This window comes from Pantherophis guttatus, chromosome 5 (assembly GCF_059756535.1).
Source record: "Pantherophis guttatus breed Tessera chromosome 5, ASM5975653v1, whole genome shotgun sequence".
NCBI classification, from domain to species: Eukaryota; Metazoa; Chordata; class Lepidosauria; order Squamata; family Colubridae; genus Pantherophis; species Pantherophis guttatus.
In genome coordinates, this window is record NC_142067.1 from 94,698,999 (window position 1) to 94,719,483 (window position 20,485).

Genomic DNA, 20,485 nt, shown 5'->3' on the forward strand with positions numbered 1-20,485 from the left:
GCCAGATAAATCTTATTGCATTCTTTGACAAAGTAACAAAATTAATGGACCAGAGGAATGCTGTCGATATAATTTACTTGGACTTCAGTAAGGTATTTGATTACTTACACAACCTATATTTAATAAGATAGAAAAATATCAGTTAGACACTATCACCACCAGATGAATTCATAACTGGCTGACCAACTGTATTCAACATGAAGTCCTTATTAGAACTGCATCTACATGGAGGGAAGTATGAAGTGGGTACCCAAGGTTCTGTCTTAAGCCCAGTACTCTTCAATATCTTCATCAATGATTTAGATGAGGGAATAGATGGGGTACTCATCAAATTTGTAGATGACACCAGCCAATACTCTATAAGATAGGCTTAAGATAAAGAAGGATCTTGACAGGCTTGAACATTGGGCCCTACCTAATAAAATGAAATTCAATTGTGAAAAAAGTAAGGTTCTACATTTAGACAAGAAAAACCAAATTCACAAGTATACAATAGGTGGTACTTGACTCAACAGTAGAAACTGTGAGAGGGATCTTGGAGACCCAGTGGACAATCACTTTAAATATGAGCCAGCAGTATGCTGCAGCTGTCAAAAAAACCAACACAGTCCTAGGCTATTAATAGAGGGATAGAATCAAGATCACGTAAGTGTTAATACCGCTTTATAATGCCTTGGTAAGACCACACTTGGAATACTGCACCCAGTTTTGATTGACACAATATTAAAAAGATGTTGAGACTCTACAGTACAGAGAAGAGCAACAAAGATGATTAGGGGACTGTAGGCTGAAATATATGAAGAACGGTTGCAGGAATTGGGTATGCAGAAATTGGGAGTTTTAATGAAAAGAAGGACTGGGTGACATGATAGCAGTGTTCCAAGATCTAAGGGGTTGTCACAAAGAATAGGGAGTCAACAAAAAACCTGAAGGCAGGACAAGAAGCAGTGGTTGGAAACTAATCAAGGGAAGAAGCAAGCTAGAACTAAGGAGAAATTTCCTGACAGTTAGAACAATTAATCAGTGGAACAATTTGCCTCCAGAAGTTGTGGGTGCTACAATGCTGGAAGTTTTTAAGAAGACCTCCAAGGTCCCTTCCAACTCTGTTATTCTATTATTCTATTAACAAAAGTGCGAAAGACTCTTATGTGCTGCTTAAGAATTTCATAAGAACAAATTACTGGATGTTGCCTTTAATCTGATGCAACAAAGTTTTTCTTACTTCTAAGATTTTATTTCTGAAAAGCAATTATTTAGTGTACACTAAAGTTTTTATCAACCATTGCTTTGTTAGCTTTACCAAATAAATCATCAGCAGTATATTTTGGATGAAAGGATTTAATTACACTAGCATACTTGCTTAAGGGAGCACAATTCAAGAGGACAACAGATGTTTAAATTATCAATTGGCACAGTGTTAATTTGGCATAGTGTAAAAAATAATTTCAACCACAAGTTTCGGTGGTAAATAATTTAGCACTGGAAAATCTCAAGCCCTAATTTGGCACTTATAGTACGTACTGTACATCACATTAATGGAATTCCAAAAGGTAACAAAACTTTCTATAAACATTGCCACTACTATGCTAAAGAAGTTGAATAAAAGCATGTTTTCAGAAAAGTATTTTCATTTTCTCCTAAAGATATGTACTTAATGTAGATTTTGGTAATTTCAAACAAAAAGTTATATTACGACATTTAATGAAATGCAAACTGGAACTATGTTCTTTTACAGGAAATAATAATCAGATGTATTCAGTTAAACTCAGGAACTGAAGAAAGTTCTTTGAAGATTCTGATTTTGGAGAAAAAATGCAACTCATTGCCCACAAAAGATCATCATTTCCTCCTGTACATCCTTTCATCACTAAACTTTCTCATGTGCTCAGAAAAAGTCACACCATGCCCAATGGATACTGGATGATTGTATACTGTATCTTAGCAGCAGGTATGATGTTAAAGTTCGACTTTCAGGAAGCATGTTTATATTTTGAGAGAAATCTCAGTTCATATATCTGAAAAATATATTCAGAAATCAATTCCTGGTTTTAAAATTTATATGGTTTTTTTCAATTCTGAGAATATCTTTACAATGCAACTAGCAGTTAATAAGGGTGGATTCAGTTTTCTGACTCTGAAGAATCATGCTTACCTATTGTCAAATATTAAATACTGGAAACCAGCACACCTGTGTATCTTTATAGATAAGAAACTGGACTCCAACGAATCAACACAGCAGCAACTAGAGCCTAGGGTTTTTACTGATTTTGTTGGGTTCCTATAATAGCAATGGCAATAGCACTTAGACTTATATACCGCTTCATAGTGCTTTTACAGCCCTCTCTAAGCAGTTTACAGAGTCAGCATTTTGCCCCCAACAATCTGGGTCCTCATTTTATTGACCTTGGAAGGATGGAAGGCTGAGTCAACCTTGAGCCAGTGAGATTTGAACTGCCGAACTGCAGCTAGCAGTCAGCTGAAGTAGCCTGCAGTACTGCACTCTAACCACTGAGCCATCTCGACTCTATAATGTTTGTGCTTCGTAGTTGCTTCCTAAGCGGTGGGATCGGCAGGAAAGAGAGGTGGCAGTTGGAAACCAGCAGTTGGTATTAATTTGATTTCGGCAACCTTAGAATATATGGAACCTTTGTTGGATGAACAGTATTAAGGTCAAAATGCACTGGAACTCTAGTATCTCTGGAAACAATTACATCAGTTAAAAATAATTGAAATGAAAGGTTTAAAAGAAGATTTGACCCTTTTTCCATGTTAAATTGATTTTATAGGAAGACCCAACTTAAAAAAAAATAGTATACCTTTTAACAATTGGGGAAAATACATGATGATAGAGACAAATAAAAAATAGTTACACTGTCTCTTAATTGATAGTGCTAAATTTCTCCCTTATTGCTTTTTCAAAAAAACAACTAGATAAATAAATTAGTGTATGTGAATAGCTTTGGCAAATAGATGGGGAAGAAGTTGAGGCAGTGACAGATTTTATTTTCCTGGGCTCCAAGATCACCACAGATGGGGACTGCAGCCAAGAAATTAAAAGACGCTTGCTCCTGGGAAGGAAAGCTATGGCAAATCTAGACACATACTAAAAAGCAGAGACATCACCCTGCCAACAAAAATGTGTCTAGTCAAGGCTATGGTTTTTCCCAGTTGCAATGTATGGCTGTGAAAGTTGGACAATAAGAAAGGCTGAGCGCCAAAGAATTGAGGCCTTTGAACTATGGTGCTGGAGAAGACTCCTGCGAGTCCCTTGGACTGCAAGGCAATCAAACCGGTCAGTCCTAGAGGAAATCAATCCTGACTGCTCTTTAGAAGGCCAGATCCTGAAGATGAAACTGAAATACTTTGGCCATCTAATGAGAAGGAAGGGCTCACTGGAGAAGAGTCTAATGCTGGGAAAGATTGAGGGCAAAAGAAGAAGGGGAAGACAGAGAACGAGGTGACTGGGTGGAGTCACTGAAGCAGTCGACGTGAGTTTAAATTGTCTCTGGGGGAGTGTAGAGGACAGGAAGGCCAGGCTTGTCCATGGGGTCACGATGGGTTGGACACAACTTTGCAACTAACAACAACAAATGTGAATAGCTACAGAAATACAGTTAGTCCTTGATTTAAACAACCAGTCAAGGTTTAAAAAAGACCCTCCTTAGTTTTTGGGGCTGTAAAGGAGATAGGGTAGGAGGAGAAATGTATTTCAGATTTGCATGATTCTGTAAATGCAGCTTTACAATAAAGTAGAATTAGCTCCTCTGGTCATGTTTCCTATCTGGTCTGTCCCAGAATGCCAATAGGTGCAGAGAGGATTTTTTTTTCCTGTAAAAGAGCATGTGGGATAGCTTTTTAGACATGTAATCCCCAGAATGTGGGATGTTCAGAAGTAGGGGTGGTAGGAGAAAAACCCAAGAACTTCATTTGAGGAAGCTCCAGGGGGCAACTTACAACATTCCAGATCAGGTCAGGAACGAGACTCCATACATTTGACTGGAACCATTAGTTACTGATCTAGATTATAATAACACAATCTTAAAAGATGAATCAATCAATTTGATCTATGACTAAAATAGAGTCCATATTTTTCATTTTCTCCTTCTTATACCCTATCAATGTGGGTTGAAACAGCATGAACTGCTTTCTCATGCTTTTCACCCTTTTGTTATATAACCATTTCTGCATAGTTTCTCCAAAGTAATCTCCATGGCTCCAAATTACTTTGGAATTATTCAATATGACTGGGGCAGTCCAAAGCAGCAACAAAGAAAAGACATGGAAAGTTTGTTTGTTTATATTTCCTATTTCTAAACTGCCCGTCTCCCTCAGCGACGGCAGAATCTATTCCAAAGCCCCTTTTAAGCTACTATGGTAATAATAATTTTCCAAAATACAACTGCTGCTCACTAGACACACGGCAAGTATGTCCAACAATTCCTACACTTAGAAATAGTGATATTTCCGGAAGCTCATCCCTTTTGCCCAATGAAATAGAGAGCACTGCAATATTACAGCACATAAATTATTCCTCCTGGGCATATATATGACATCACAATCCACATGAAAACAGACAACGATTGAGTCAATGCTGCAGACACAATTGGCTTGCCCCCCCTCCCCCCTTTCCTGCAGACACCACTGCTTAGAAAGCAAGTATGAAGCACAAACACCATAGCCTCACAAATAGGAATCCAACAAAATCAATAAAAACTCTAGGTTCAAGTTGCTGCTCTGTTGATTTGTTGGAGTTCAATTTCTTGTCTATGGAGGTGCACAGGTGTGAATAACTCTTTCTTCCTGCATCATCTGCTATAGGGTTTTTGTGTGCGTGTGTCATGAAACAATCCTTTCTGCTTTCAGGAATCAGATACATCTTCTACCATTCCAATGTTTTCTTAGTATAACTTGCAATCTGATCTAACCAGAGAATCCAGCCTAGTCAATTTCATAACCTCAGTTTCACAATGCCTGTAGAAAATTGGCAAGTGTGATTTCCCCTGCTTATATAAGTAGTATAAACTTTCCTTGCCACATCCTACACGTAAATCAAATAACACTACACAATGAAACATTTGGTACTCTACAATGTATGGACGCTGTGGTTATAGACGGCTTATTGTTATATACTTTTTGAAGTATAATGTCATCAGAAGGAGGTTACAGCATGCAGTGTGTGTTCTGTGAACGAGGCAGTCTTAATACTGGTAGAACACAATAGGTATTTCCCATGCCTCAAAAGAGCAATGGCTACAAAACTGAGGCTTGTACAGATAATCCTCGACATGACCAAAATTGAGCCCAATATTTCTGTTGCTAAGCCAGATATTTGTTAAGTGAGTTTTGCCTCAATTTATGACCTTTGTTGCCTCAGTTGTTAAGTGAATCACTGCAGTTGTTAAATTAGTAGCAAGGTTGTTAAGTGAATCTGGTTTCCATACTGATTTTGCTTATAAGAAGGTCGCAAAAGGTGATCATGTGACTCTGGGACTGCCGTAAATATGAGTCAGTTGCCAAGCGTCTGAATTTTAATCACATGACTAGGGGATGCTGCAATGGTCGTAAAGGTGAAAAACAGTCATAAGTTACTTTTTTCAGTGCCATTGTAACTTCAAACAGTCACTAAATGAATGATTGTAAGTCGAGGACTACCTGTACTATGGCAGAAAGCTGTTGTCATAGCTATTATATGGGATAGTTGTGTTGTTTGCTACCAGTTGCAAAGCAGAAGCAATCAAACCTAATGAATGAGCTATTTTTCTTGGACAGCTATTATTTGTTTACTTGTACTCAAATATACCTTAAAATAAGGATCTGTGGAATATATATAACAAATACTGATTTGTAGCACTAAAAATGTTATGTGGGAAGGCCATTAACTAAAAATAACACACAGGTTGCTTTTCTATGTCAAACAGTTTAGCCTCTTTTGCTCCCTATATATCCATCCAGCCTATGCACACAAAAGGATATGAAGTTTTCAATGAATTTCTCAAGGAAAATTGAAGGTTTCAAATGAGATAATTAATTTCTTCAAACTACACCCTCTCATCCATCTAGGAAAAGTTTTTTTAAAAAGAATGCATTTCACAATGCTATCCTACTCAAATGGTCAGAAGATCATTTTATAGTGGCTCACTATAGGTTTCAGAAAGGTAATCATTTCAAAAAACACATCATATTAAATTGCATAGAGAATTGAAGAATATAGTTCTTAGAATATTAGACATATTCAACATATTAAATCAAGGATAGTATAATATTTTACCTATTATACTATGTAAAATACTTTTGAACATATTGGTTATGTATATTTTTCATTTACCTGAATAAAAATTTGCTTTGCCAGTAGATACTGTATATGTAGAACTTGCCTAAAAGCATTTGTGCTTCACTATAAATTGGCTGGTTGGTCTTTATTTGGTATGTAACTCATCCCATAACAGTTGATCAGTATAGTAGAGCAGAAGTCCCTAATCCCCGGACTGTGGCCCACTACCAGGCCTTGAGCTGTTCAGAACCGGGCTGTAGAAGTGGCAATTGAGTGTGCACCTGAGCACATCCCCACTTGTGTGAGCAGCGGGCAAAGTGCATGTGCACACTCCATTTGCGCGAGTGGCAGGTGTGCATGCCCACCACTCACATGGGACTATCCCCTCTCCCCACCCACCCCGACCAATCCACAAAGCCAGAAAGGTTGGAGAATTTTGTAGAGCCCTGATGTCTAAAATGTATATTTTCTTGCTTGCAATGATTAAAATGAGCCATGTATTTTGAAATATAAAGACATACTATGTCTAATATATTATGTAGCTATTCTGTCAAAAAAAAAAAACTAAGGATAAAACAAATTCTCTCTTCTTTCTGCTTGCTAAAGCTTAAGAAAGTTCTGCTAGACATCAAGGACGTTTATTTTTAAACAATTCCTTTTTGTATCTGTGTGATTTGTTTTGTCTGCATTGCCTTTAGTCTAATAGATACAGTATATGCAAAATAGAAAGTAGACCCCAAACTTCTATCACTGTAAATACATAAAGGTTTTTATAGTTTAAAAATATATTTTAACTCTTTAATATATTTCCATACCTGACATTGGTTCTAGTTAGTTATGATGCTTTTCAAGACAAAGTGCTCACCAGACCTGTTGTAATATAGAGTGTTATCATGGCTGAAGAACAAGATTTGGATCAAAGTATTTGGGTGGAAGTTGAAGAGAACTCTATACAGGTAGTCCTCGACTTGCAACCATTCATTTAGTGACCATTTGAAGATACAACATCACTGAAAAAAGTGACTTATGACTGTTTTTCATACTTACAACTGTTGCAAAATCCTCCATGGTCACATGATGGTTGTAGTATTTAAAGTCATGTGATCATCTTCTGCGACTGTCTGACAAGCAAAGTCAGTGGGAAAACCAGATTCACTTAACCAAATTCATAACCATATTACTAACTTAATAACTGCAGTGATTCCCTTAAGATCTGTGGAAGAATAGGTTATAAAATGGGGCAAGACTCACATAAGAACTGTCCTGTGTTTAGCAATAGAAATTTTGGACTCAATTGCGGTTGCAAATAGAGAACATTTGTTACATTGGTCTTTGCAACTTAATCCATTTTTTAGGAACCCAGTTTTGTGAAAAGGAAAGCATCTCTCCCAGCTAATCCTGAGAGAGTGATACAATATGTTCCTAATTTGAATGCTCTGCTTGAAGCACCGTGATACATTTCCTCCCTCCCTCTCTCTCTATAATTCAGATACACAGTGTGGGAAGCCTGGCTTAAACTAAAATTTAGCGTACAATAAAAATCAGTGATCCCTACTTCTTTCACAGGTCTATTCACATCAAACAAAGTTTAAGAAAAAAGCTATTTCACTTTCAACCATTCAACATAGTACTTTCAGAATAGCATTCTTCTACAGTAGGAAACACAAAGAAAATGAATCAAAGCTGCAGCCCTATATACATTTGTTTAGAAATAACCTTGAACTCAGTGGGGCTTGCTTGTTACACAAGGTTAGGCGGTAAACCATAATGAAAAATTTTGAAACAAGACTCCTGAAACCATGTCACCAATGGCAACCAGCCTTCCCTTGATATGTCTCTTATGAATTTTCAGCTAACTGAAAAATAGTCAAGAGAGATTATTTTTTTTCTTGCTTTATACTGCAGTGTAGGAAAAGTGAATATATTTGACATCTCTAAAATTGGTCAAAATAGATCCCTATTTTCTGGAAATTGTAACATTAAAAAGAAATAAAGTAAGAGTGATAAGCATTAATAAAAAGGTACAATCTCCTGATTTTTCTGTTTTTGTATCCATCCAGTTTAGATATTTAACATATATAATTAACAATACATGTCAAATATGCAATCTGGCTAAATTCTGGAATTGCAAAAACTTGGAAGAAACAAAATCATTTCCAAAAATTGTTACAATGAAAAAGACAACAAGTAATTGCACTGCTATTTCTAGCAAAACCCACACAATCTTTTCTGTTCCTATTTTTATACCTTAGATGTGAACAATGTTGTACAAGCCAGGAATGGTATATTCTCTTTATTACCACTTACAGTAAGCCAGCAACCAAGAATGAATTGCGTAGATTCCTTATTTGTACTAAAGCAGTTCCTCCAAGACATTGTTGCCCATAAGTTCTTGTGATGTTTTATATTTATTTGCAAATGCTGTACTGATATCACAAAATGTAAAATTCCCATAGATAAATTTATCCCATAGATAAATCACAAGTCTTATTTATCTCTGAAGATTTGCATGGCAAGTTAATAATACAATGCATTAGGGCCATATTTAACAACACCAATTTGAACATGCTAGATTATTGTAATGGTCATTCTTATAAACTCTTCTATAAATAAGTTTCTGGAATAATTGATTCAGTCAACAGTATGTATAATTGTCATAAAATATTAAACTTTTCTTTATGAATTGGTCAATACTGAATTGACCATAATTAAAAAACACAACCAAGTTTTTTAAAAAAGAATACTGTCTATCATCTTTGTAGCAATTAACTCATGTTAAAGAAAGAAGAAAATAGATCATAACAATATTCTCCTACATTCTTTGAACACTCATTGTAATTCAAGCTGGAATTCAGTATTACAATCCTATGTCGATTTTTTTAAAAATTGTGCAAAGCTATGGTGTAGAACAGGGGTGTCAAACTCGCGACCAGTGACCCAGATGCAACATGTGCTGGCCATGCCCACCCCCAGTTTAGCGAAGTGGAGAAAGTCACGATATGTCACATGACAACGTGAGTTTGACACCCCTGGTGTAGAATAAGAGCTAAAACAGAAATTGATATATTTCCATTAATACTTATCAGAACTTCTTGAGCATAATTCATATAGTAATAATTCCTAACAATTTTATATAGTCTTTTGCCCTTTTTTTTGCAAAACATTGATAGAAGCCATGTGGAGCAATGGTTAGAATGCAGTATTGCAGACTAACTCTGCCCACAACCAGGAGTTCAATCCTGACTGAATCATGGTTGACTCAGCCTTCCATCCTTCCGAGGTCAGTAAAATGTGGACCCAGATTGGGGCACTATGATGACATTATAAACTGCTCAGAGAGTGCTGTAAAGCACTGTGGAGTGGTATATAAGTCTAAGCAATATTGCTATTGCTATATGTCTGAAGAAAACTCTAAGCTATGGATCTGCAAAGAGACTATTTCCTTCTAAATTTAAATTTTAGATTTCATTTTTTTTTAGATGCAAGCAAGCACTGTACCTTTACTGTATTTTCTGCTGAGCCCTGAACTTTAAGTAGCCCTGTTCTCTGAAAAAATATCATTATGGTGCTTCTTTTAGTTTAAACATCTGAGAGGAACTTTTCAAATGTATTTATATTGGTTTCCCTTTTTTCCTTCTCTTTTCATAAAAGATATGACTTACCTTTTCCATTCTGCCATGCTGTATACCATGATAAACTGAGGAAAGATGTGATGAAAATCAATGCAGTGGCCACAGTTCCATTTCGGAGCCTCATCTCATTTCAACATCACACTGTGAAGATTTGACCAAGGTTCCACATTCAAATTTTGTGGCTTAAAGACCAGATATTCCAATGAATGTTGCTTAGCCAGTAGTAGACAACTGCCCAGTCATTTCTAATCATTGTAAAGCTGGCAAAGACATTGTATTACTGAAGATTTTGTTGTTGTAGAATGGAGTTTTTTAATCTGTTCAATCTGTTATGTTCTGTGAACAAACAACAGTAATTTCAGAATGAGGCTGTACATGAGATATCAATAGTAAATCAAATGCAGTATATTACTTTTAAGAGACAAAACTCTGAATAATCACCTATTTGAATTCTTGGTCCTGCCAAAAATTTACTCAATTGTTCGTAGCAGTATATGTTGGCAGCCCCAAAATAAATACCAGTAGTATCTATTAAAGTTATATTCCTCATTATAGTCTTCTCCTCACACAATGCCTCAGATGTTGCCTCAAATGATCATGGAGACTGGAGGGCATTGAGTCTCAGTCCCTTTTACCACATTAATGCTCACATTGGCTTTATGTTCAGAGGCAGCAGCTGATTGGGCCAGCTTGCTATTAGCATAACAAAAGAGGGGTTTTTTGTTAACTGCATGATGCACAGCTGCATTTTGAGAGGCAAGTCTCCATGATCACTTGAGGCAACATCTGATTGGACCAGCTTACTGACAAGGTTTTTTTAAAGGTTGGTTTGGTTTTTTTAAATATGCAATGAATAGCCAGATCATCAACAGAACAGCTGCAGAAACACTTTTTCGGGGAATCTCCCCAGAACTTATGCCCCATGATCTAATCTTAGCATCACTTGGATATCCTCAAACATAATATTTTCTCTTATCCTCAAGACTGCCTTTTTTCCCTTTTCCTAAGGGTCTGAATTATTTCTTAATGGTAAGTTTTAGATTTTAATATGGCAAAGTAAATAAAACACTTTGATCACTTGCATTTTACTCAGAAAGGGATAGTATCTAAATCTGTGAATTTCATTATTTTGTATTCACACTTTTACATCATTATTTAAATGTTCATTTAAGTATCTATGATGCTTTAGCATTATGCCAGATATTCAGAAAAAAGCTTGTTATGTAAACACAATGTTGAGACCTCCTGATAAATTGCTAATTTCAATTTTAAATAGGGTTATGGGGAAAGAGTCATGAAAAATAAAATGAACATGAGAATCCAGTACAGGTAAAGTAACTAACATATTGTCTGCCCAAGTGCATTAAAGTGGTAATGGAGTGCTTTAGTAAACACAAATGTGCATGCCTTCCTCATGATATAGTTCCCAACCTATTGCTTAATACTCCTATGTTACACTATTCTGCACTTTGGGCGGGGGGGACATTCCCTACCCCCTATCCAGAGGTGGTTTCAGCAGGTTCTGACCAGTTCTGGAGAACCGGTAGTGGAAATGTTGAGTAGTTCGGAGAACCAGTAGTAAAAATTCTGACTGGCCCTGCCCCCATCTATTCTCTGCCTCCCAAGTCCCAGCTGATCAGGAGGAAATGGGAATTTTGCAGTAACCTTCCCCTGCCACACCCACCAAGTCATGCCACGCCTACCAAGCCACACCCACAGAACCGGTAGAAAAAAAAATTGAAACCCACCACTGCCCCTATCCCAAGTAAATGTTTCATTTGAAGAACCTTGAAAAACTCAGATGGCTTCTATTCCTTCCTAGAGGACAATTCTTCAATAGGTGAGATCCAATCAGTTCAAGCTTTCCTTTAAGTTTTTCACTAGCTTTGCAAGCTCTCCATTTCATTTCTACTTTTCATGAAGTCAAATTGCCACATCCTGATATGGAAGAAGAGTCTTAATTCAGCCAGACAAATTTCTCCTACCCATTCATTCCTTTTAGACCAGTTGAAAAGACTGAGAAGGGCCATGAATTATCATTTCCCAGCATCCAGCCAGGCTGCTCTGATTACAAATGGTTTATGTTGTGCTTATAGCAGACACACAGCAGGTTCAGAATGCTGAGAGGGAAAGGACAGAAACTCCTAGCTTTCATTTTATTTACTTGGATGAGAAATTGGTTGTGTGAGTAGAAACTGCCCTTACTATCTTCTTAAGTCTTTTTAAAGTCTTCCAAATAGCAAGAGTACAAAGGGAGGACACAGAGTTTCACAGGTAGGCCAGTTTTGGAAAAAATCACAGTGGCGTCTGCCCATTGGCACACACACACAAGCTCACACACATGAAATGAAATTAGTAATGTTACAGGAAGATATCCATAACATATTTCCTTTTTGTGCTAATATAGAAAAGGGCCAGGGAATATTTGGAAACATTCCTAAAGGAAAGAAGAATTTCAGAAAACAAAATTAGACTGACTCGATGCAAAAATAATTAAAGTTAGCTCCTATTGAAGTTAATAGAATAATATTTAATTCACATTGCATTTTGCTCCCATATCCCATCATCCAGCTAATTAATCAGGATCCAATCTGCAAATCATCTAGTCCAGTTCCCTGCCGGGTGTAGCTTACAAAAAATAAAAATAAACATAAGGACCCAGCCAAATGCAGAAAAGATTAGGAAAGTCTAAGAATAACTTGCAGCCTAATTTTAGAAGCTTGAAGAAAAAGGGATACAAAAACTCCAGATATATTGATATATTCCATGAATAAACTCTGTGTCTATTAGGTGCATGTTCCAAAACCCATCACTACTGGTTCGCTTGTGCGTGTGCGGGCGCTCGTGCAGACATGCATGCACAGAAGTGGGTGGGGGGGACCTTTCCCCGCCGCTACCAGTTCGCCCGATCTGGTGCGAACCGGTAGCAACCCACCACTGGTGTCTATGTAATGAGCAGTTAGCTTATTCAAATATCTGTTTTCTGTTATGAATCTCCTCAGCAATTCTAAGCCAACTGCAATTCATCCATACTGGCATTACTTTATTTAAAGAAGGTATTTATTATTGTAATTATCAAAAGATTTGATCTAGTTGATTCTGTTATGTGACTGTACAGAGGCATAGTAAAACATATCATTTTTGCCAAACAAAAACAGAATTTGTCAGTAACAGTAACAAAAAAGAAATGCCATATGGTTCCAAGGTATTATTAACATCACTGTTTATGACACTACAGTAAAAAGTAACATCATCAGTTTTGAAAACAAGCTATTTTTCACAAACTAGAGATGGTTCTCTGCAGGCTAATACTTATCCACCATGAAGGTGCATCAGTAAATACTGTCACATTAATGAAAAGTATAACCCTAATAAGGCTTAGCACAATTAAGTTCTACTAGGAGCTTTTCATTATTGGGAGCTTCCCCCAGAAAACAATTGATTTCATGGTGGCATTCCCAGATCTGTATTTTGGTTGCCTCGTAAAACTATTTCTGCATTAATACAGAAGGTCTAGAAATCATTTAAATGGCAAAAATGGAACTGATAGTTAAAACAACTAGCTTAACTCTCACCAGAAGCTAAAATTTGGAAACCAATAAAGCAAAATATTTGTAGCTCAGGGTTGAAAAGACGGGGCCTTGCTGCTCTCCTTGCCTCCTTGCGGTGCAGCACTGATGATGTTACCTAGTTTGGGTAATGAAACATCTTCAAGAAAACAACCAAGCTCAGAGAGCACCAAGGACCCTTCAGAATTTTGAGAGCCATCTCCCATCCCACCAACAAATCAAGATGGTCTTCTTCTGGAAATCCCAGTTCCTCCATGGAGCAGTTCGACTTTGGAGTTGCAGATGGATAAGACCATTTTCAGCACTTGAACAGCCATTTTTTTAAACCGTCGCCCCCTACCATCAATTCCTTCAACATTCTCCAGGCTGTGCTTGCAACCTATTTCAGTACTAATTTCATTTGCAGGTTTGAAAAACTGCCTTTTTTTAATAAGCAAAGTAGGAAACAAAATGAGGAAAAACAAGTCAATGTAGTTCTAATGCTGGTAACATCATTTATGCCAGAATGATTCATACTTAAGTTGCTCTGTCCATTTTTTTTGGTACTTCAAAATCCTTAAATAGAACATAATAAATAATCTGCAAAGAATGTGAGCTTGTGTATGTCAAAAACTGACAATAAAATTGAATCAAATACAAACCAGCTCCAGGGAAAATAAACTATCAAGATTATTAAGCCATTAAATAAATGTCTATGACCAATAGAGACTGCAAATCTAGTACTGGTTGGGGTATAACTATTACACTTATGGTTGGCAAAATAAAGGATGGCTGTTTTTTTCCTCCAACTATATTTTACTCTCACTGTTCAATTAGGCGATTTATAATAATTGTATTTTTGCTTTCTTTTTAAACTTCTCTAGTTATTTTATTTGTCCCTTAAATATAATTAAATGTGTACATACAGCAAACATGCAGGGAGTTGTTAAGCACTGTTTTTAATATATCTGTTTTAAAATGCTGACTGTAATATTTACAGGGAAAGGAATATGTTCTTCCGTAGATACATATCTAGCCACATAGCAAGAGATGCATAATATTTTAACTCAACGGTGTTAATAGTTTTGAAAAAAATCCGAAGGAGTCTGGTAGCAATTTTTCTGATTACTAAATTTTATCGAAAGACATATGCTTTCAAGAACTGCAATTCCATCTGTTCAATAATGTATGCCGTTTAACAAAACTTGTTAGTCAAAAAAGGTGCTACCAGAATCCTGATTTTTTTTTACCACTATAGCTGTCCTCTTACAAGGTCAGTAGTGCTGAAGTTTGTCTTTCATGTATTTAAGCTTTTCTCCCTCTTCCTACAAACTCTCCTCCCCCCCCAGAAAATAATATACCGTTGTTGTCTTTTTAGAGCAGGCATCAGAATTTCATTTTTTAAATGTGTGCCAGTGTGTTCACAGAAAAAAAATGACAGTAAAGGTTATCTTATCTTATCCTATTATAAAGACTAAAAGTAATTACTTTCCAAATACATATAACACACAAGTGTTTTTATGTAAACAAGATCCAATTATTCAGGATAATTTAGTAACACTCCTGTATTCAATAGGGTCCAAATAAAGTTTAGAACTGCCGTCTAAAGTAGCATTTGAGTGGAATGGAAAGTGTAGCACGAGAACAATGTAACAGAGACTTGCGTTTAATATTCTTACTGCAAGACAAACCATTCTGATTGAGCTTTCAGTGGTCACATCTGTACTAGAGCTACCAATAAGGAATGTGTTGGATTCTCAAATGCAAACAGCCCCTATTTTGGTGGCTTTTCTCTATTTACATATCAATATATAGCCAGTGTTTTTTTAAAAACTGTCTTTAAAGTGTCTTTTAAAAACCTGATAGTGCTCATATGCATTACAACCAGTGGTGGGTTCCTCCCGGTTCCGCCAATCCTGTAGCGGTGACAATAAGACGTCACCAAACTGGTTCTGCCCCCCCCCCGCGGTCCCCCCTGTGTTATTCTTACCTTTTATTTAGCTCCACGCCCAATCTATTGCTGCCTCCTGAGTCCCAGCTGATCGGCTAGAAGGAAAAAAAACTGTTTAAACTCTTGTTCTGGAGCTTCAAAGGGCCGCCCTACAGCTGATCAATGTTAAAAGGCAGTGTGCTGGTAGACTGGTGCCTCCAAAAACAAATTAGTAGACCGGTACAGCTCTGCAAGCAGTTAAAAGCCTGGTAGACCAGTATCTCTGCTAAATACTAAAGAATTGTCACATGACCATCAAGCCACACCCACAAAATAAGCCACGCCCACAGAACCAGTAGTAAAAAATTTTAGAACCCACCCCTGATTACAACCTTATCTTTATTCATAGGTATGTGTGTGTCTATTGTTATATATAATGTCAGAATAAATTTATAGTTTAATAAACTGCATACTCCTACAAGAAAGCTAATTCAATATAGGCATCAGGAACTATTTTATATATAGTGCATTCAGAAAGTATTCAGTTTTGTCAATTTTGTTATGCTGCAGCCTGTTCTACAGTTCTTTAGTTATTGAAATTCATTCTTTTTCATTAATCTATACTCAGTAACCCATAACAACGAAGTGAAAACAGAATTTTAGGGATGTCTGTAAATTTATTAAAAAGAAAAAAATGAAGTATTCCATTGGCATAAGTATTCAGACACTTTGCAACAACACATAAAATTTAGCTCAGGTGTCTCCCAGTTCTCTTGATCATTGTTGAATGTTTCTACACCTTGATTGGAATTGACCTGTGGTAAATTAAATTGATTGGACATGATTTTGAAAGACACACCTCTCTATAGAAGGCCTCACAGCTGACAATGCGTACTGTAGCAGAGCAAAAGCCATGAGGCCAAAGGAACTGCCTGCAGAGCTCATAGACAGGATTATTCCAAGGCACAGATCTGGGGAAGGCTACAATAAAATTTCTGCTGCACTGAAGGTTCTTAAGAGCTTAGTGGCCTCCATAATTCTCAAATGGAAGAAGTCTGACACAACCAGGACTCTTCCAAGAGCTGGTCACCCAGTCAAAATGAGCAATTGTGGGAGAAGGGCCTTGGTAAGAGAGGTGACCAAGAACCCGATGGTCACTCTGACTGAGCTCCAGAGATCCTATGTGGAGATGGGACAGAGATCCAGAAGGATAACCATCACTGCAGCTCTCCACCGATCTGGACTTTATGGCAGAGTAGCTAGACAGAAGCCTCTCCTTAGTGCAAAATACATGAAAGCCCACTTGGAGTTTGCAAAAAAGCACCCAAAAGACTCTCAGACTGTTAGGAACAAGATTCTCTGGTTTGATGAAACCAAGATTGAACAGTTTTGCTTCAATTCTAAACATTATGTCTGGAGGAAACCAGACACTGTTCATAACCTGCCCAATATCCTCCCAACAGTGAAGCATGGTGGTGGCAGCATCGTGCTATTGGGGTGGGGGTGTTCAACAGCAGGGACTGGGAGACTGGTCAGGATTGAGGGAAAGCTGAATGGAGCAAAGTACAGAGATATCCTCAATGAAAACCTGTTCCACAGTGCTCAGAACCTCAGACTGGGCCGAAGGTTCACTTTCCAACATGACAACAATCCTAAGCATACAGCCAAGACAACACGTGAGTGTCTTAGGGACAATTCTGTGAATGTTCTAGAATGGCTCAGCCAGAGCCCTGACTTGAATCCTATTGAACGTCTCTGGAGGGATCTGAAAATGGTTGTCCACCGATGGTCACCATCCAATCTGAGCTTGATTGGATTTACAAAGAAGAATGGCAGAAAATCCCCAATCCAAGTATGCAAAGCTTGTTGCATCATACACAAAAAGATTTGAGACTGTCATTGCTGCCAAAGGTGCTTTAACAAAGTACTGAATGAAGGGTCTGAATACTTATGCTCATATGACATTGCAATTTTTTTCTTTTTAATAAATTTACAGACATTTCTAAAATTCTGTTTTCACTTTGTCATTATGGGGTAGTGGGTGTAGATTAATGGAAAAAAATGAATTTCAACAACTGTAGAATCAGGTTGCAGCACAACAAAATTGACAAAAGTAAAGTGGGTCTGAATACTTTCTGAATGCACTGTATGTAAAAGTGTCTCTCTGTGTATATAAATAAAAAGATATGGTATCTAAAGGGGAATAGAGAAGCAAGTGACATTGCGCACTTCACAATATCACACAAATGATCTAGTTTTGAAATTTTTGTGACATCACTACATGCCTAGGAATACTGGCCTTTGACCAAGAGACTATACTGCCATATTCAAATTGTGTATGCTGCTATCTACCTCTTTCTGTTACTATTATTAAAATAATACCTGAATAAAGTTGTGGTCTAATTTAATAAGTTACGTACGCCTACAAATAAAATTAATATAACATAGGCATTAGAAAAATTATGCCTATTAAAAAAATTGCCAGTGTGGTCAATTAGGATTGGGGAATTACAAAATTTACTGGGTAACTGAGCTAATTGCCCAGGATAACTCTGAATATATATATATATCACCTTTAAAGCGCTCCATGGCATAGGGCCTAGCTATCTGCGAGACCGCCTGCTGCTACCGACGACCTCCCATCGACCCGTGCGCTCCCACAGAGAGGGCCTCCTCAGGGTGCCATCAGCCAAACACTGTAGGCTGGTGACCCCCAGGGGAAGGGCCTTCTCTGGGGGGGGCTCCTACCCTCTGGAATCAGTTGCCCCCTGAGATAAGGAGAATCCATGACCTCAATGCCTTCCGTTGTTCCCTTAAAACCCATCTTTTCCAGCAAGCCGGGTTGGCTTAACAAGAAATTTTTAAATTCTTTTAATCAGTCTGTGATTTCTTAACTTTCGGGCCAAAATTTATATATATTTTTAACTGTTTTTTAATATTTGTATTCTATGTTTTTATCTTGGCTGTACACCGCCCTGAGTCCTCAGGGAGAAGGGCGGTATATAAATTGGAAATTAAATTAAATTAAATATATAAATGCAAGAAATAGATAGCTTTAGCACAGAGCTGCAAAAACATCAGGGAGATGGACAACTAACATTTCCAGACAGTGTAATCAAAGAAAAGCAACGAATAGCTTAAGTCTTGTTTTAAATAAATCCTTTTAGCTACTTTGTTTTAGATGAAAACGCAGAGCAAAAATAATCCAAAATAAATCCTGGGCACATAATACTCAAATATTTTGTCCATCAAATAGTTTTCCTCTCTTTATACTGATTTGAAGTTTTTCTCTCTTACACTTACAGAAAGTGACTCTCTCAACCACACCTATTTCTTCAGGTCTTTCCGTACCCATGAACTTAATATAGCCGCTTTTTTGCGTGTAAATCCATCTCGGTTTTCCACACTTTCCACCAATTTTATACAGATCCACCTGCTTGTGTGGAAAGGGGAAGGGAGTGACAGCCCACAGACAGACTGCCGTTTCCCAGTCTACACACCCTCCACTCATGCGGTGCCACAAAAATATCTCCCCACTACCACCCACCTTTGGGGGGCGGGTAAAGTCCCAAATGTCACAAAGTCGGACACGCGGCAAGCTCGGCGCCCGTCCGCCTTACCTCCGAGGCACAGTTCCGGGAGGACAGCAGTCCCACGACACGCGAGTTTCCCGCGCGCCCTCACCAGCCAGCACAGGCACGCGGCTCCCCCTCCTCATAACTTCCGACCGTCCTCCCACCACTTTCTTCCCGCCTTCCCTTCTTCTCCTTCCTACCTGTATCTATCCGAACGCGTGAAAGAAATAATAATAATAATAATTTTAAAAAAAAAGAAAGAAAGAAAGAAAAAGAAAGCCCCGAGCTGCCGCAGTGAGCGGTCCGTTTACTCCCAAAGCCCGACCCGCGGACGTTCTCACGGCTTGCCCGAAGATGCTGCGGCGGCCGGGAGTACCACCCAGCCTGTAGCAACCCCCCCCACACACACACACACTCGCCCCTCTTTCTCTCCGTCCCTCCTATCCGCCACCCGCCTCGATTGCAACCATCACCCGAGGCTGTCATTCGGGGCAGATGCCCTGCAAGCTTCTCTCCGACCTCCGCCAAATCATTCCAAGGCCGCGGTAGGCAGCATCTCTTCCCCCCCCCCCCGCTCCCTCAGGTGAATGCGTCTCTTCCTCCTCTCGCCCCCACCCCAGATCACAGCCCGGAGTAGAAACAGCTACATCGGGACGCTACTCCGTCCTCTCCTTCACGACGCTCACCTTGGACCGCAGAATCGCCGCTCCTGCACGGGGGATTCCAGAGTGCGCAATTGCGACGGAACCCCCGCTCGCCGTTAACGCCGCCGTCAGCCGAGAGAGGTTGCCTTCTGGATGCCGTGCAGGAGGAGGAAAAAGAAAAAAAAACCCCTCCCAGGGCAATAGTTGACTTCAGGCACCACGAGCCTCCCCGGCTAGGCTGAGAGTACCCGCCTCCCTTCACTTACTCGCATTGCCATTGGCCAAGACGAGCCGCATAAGTCACCAATTAACAATCTTTGCTTGAATGGTCCTTTGCAGCCGATGGTCTGCGAAGATGTCAGTCCCCTACTCGGCCCTTATATACAAGTCTCGCGAGCTTTGTTTTCCTTTTGGAGGTGCGGGGCTGTAGGAAATAAGTGGCCGTGTGAGTGGTGTGTGCTGCGTTCGTTTGCGCTTGCTCTCGCTCTCACATAAAAGTGCCTAAGATGGTACTGTTTCCTCGCTATTGATTCCACCCAATATTTATACAGATACACAAAAGCAGATTTGGGGGACAACACAGCGAGAGCAATCGGAGAGCTACTAGTAACCCTTCATCTTAACATCCTTGGTCTTATCTGAGCTGCGAGCTGCTTTCCTTTTTTTAGCCGTCCTTGCCCGATACTCTGACGTCTGTGTTGGAAAAAAAGTGTAATCTTACCCAAGAAAGAGAGAAAAAACCCGACACTTCTGCTTTCAAGTTCTCTGGGCCAACTACCGGCAGCAGGCGATTGGTCTGCTAAACGGGTTGTTTGAAAAAGCTACTTGAATCTAAAATAATACTTTGAAATAGAATGCAAGAAAATCATATAATAAAGATTTTGT

The 20,485-nt window shown here is 38.6% G+C and overlaps 1 protein-coding gene across 1 annotated transcript in view; it reads right to left on the reverse strand.

Annotated features, from left to right (window-relative positions):
• Positions 1–20,275, reverse strand: part of MGAT4A (alpha-1,3-mannosyl-glycoprotein 4-beta-N-acetylglucosaminyltransferase A) — a 68,647-nt gene extending 48,372 nt beyond the window's left edge. Inside the window, exons 1-3 of the mRNA XM_034431318.3 lie at positions 19,643–20,275; positions 15,442–15,497; positions 9,934–10,239 (exon numbers count right to left, since the gene is read on the reverse strand). Of these exons, the coding sequence (XP_034287209.1) occupies positions 9,934–10,027 (94 nt within the window). The 5' untranslated portion in view covers positions 10,028–10,239; positions 15,442–15,497; positions 19,643–20,275. The remainder of the gene's footprint in view (positions 1–9,933; positions 10,240–15,441; positions 15,498–19,642) is intronic.
• Positions 20,276–20,485: the final 210 nt, after the last annotated feature.